Genomic DNA, 671 nt, shown 5'->3' on the forward strand with positions numbered 1-671 from the left:
TGCAGCAGCGCCTGCAAACCCCCCGCAGGCGAGTCCTGCTCTGCGCTGGAGGATTTCTGACAGCGCCTGCTGCCGAGAGAGAAGAACAGGACGAGCAAGACGAGCTCTGACCCATCTCAAGACCTGCCCTGGGACACCAGGTATCTCCAGAACCTTCCTGGAATCACAGCCCTGGATTTGGGTCTTCTCTGTGCAAACAGATTTTTCTGGCAGCACTCTGGAGACCTGCTGCTTTGTTTCTACCAAAACTAACGGTGCGTGCAGAAAGGGGCATTCCCGGAGGGGGGTCTGACCGCAGCCGGGACACAGCATGGCCACGCACTGCAGGAGCATCGTCCCTACCTTTGTGTCCCACGCGGGAGGGTGGGACACAGCTCCGCTGCCGGTCCAGGGTGGGTGCGGATCAGAGACGAACGGGTTCCCATGCACCGGAGCCGCAGACCAGGCGTAAGGCGGCTGCACCCCATAGAGGCTGGGGGGACCCCACGTGTCCTCGGGGGCTCGGGGCTGCGGCGGAGGCCCCTGCGGCGTGATGCCGGGATTGTCTCCGTACGGATACTGCGGGATGGGCATTCCCGGGGTCTGCAAGAAGAGGGGGAACAGACGGTACCCCTGGAGTGCTGCCCAAGGCGCCGTTAGGACCCATGGGAGGAGGCACCACGGGCTTTCCA

General features: G+C 63.5%; 1 protein-coding gene across 1 annotated transcript in view; it reads right to left on the minus strand.

Annotated features, from left to right (window-relative positions):
• BAG4 (BCL2-associated athanogene 4) overlaps positions 1 to 582 on the minus strand; it is a gene marked incomplete at both ends in the record, with an annotated part of 1,632 nt that extends 1,050 nt beyond the window's left edge. The window contains one exon of the mRNA XM_010084651.1: positions 343 to 582. Coding sequence (XP_010082953.1) covers positions 343 to 582 — 240 coding nt within the window. The remainder of the gene's footprint in view (positions 1 to 342) is intronic.
• Positions 583 to 671: the final 89 nt, after the last annotated feature.

Source organism: Pterocles gutturalis, unplaced genomic scaffold (genome assembly GCF_000699245.1).
Source record: "Pterocles gutturalis isolate BGI_N339 unplaced genomic scaffold, ASM69924v1 scaffold6500, whole genome shotgun sequence".
Classification (NCBI taxonomy): domain Eukaryota; kingdom Metazoa; phylum Chordata; class Aves; order Pterocliformes; family Pteroclidae; genus Pterocles; species Pterocles gutturalis.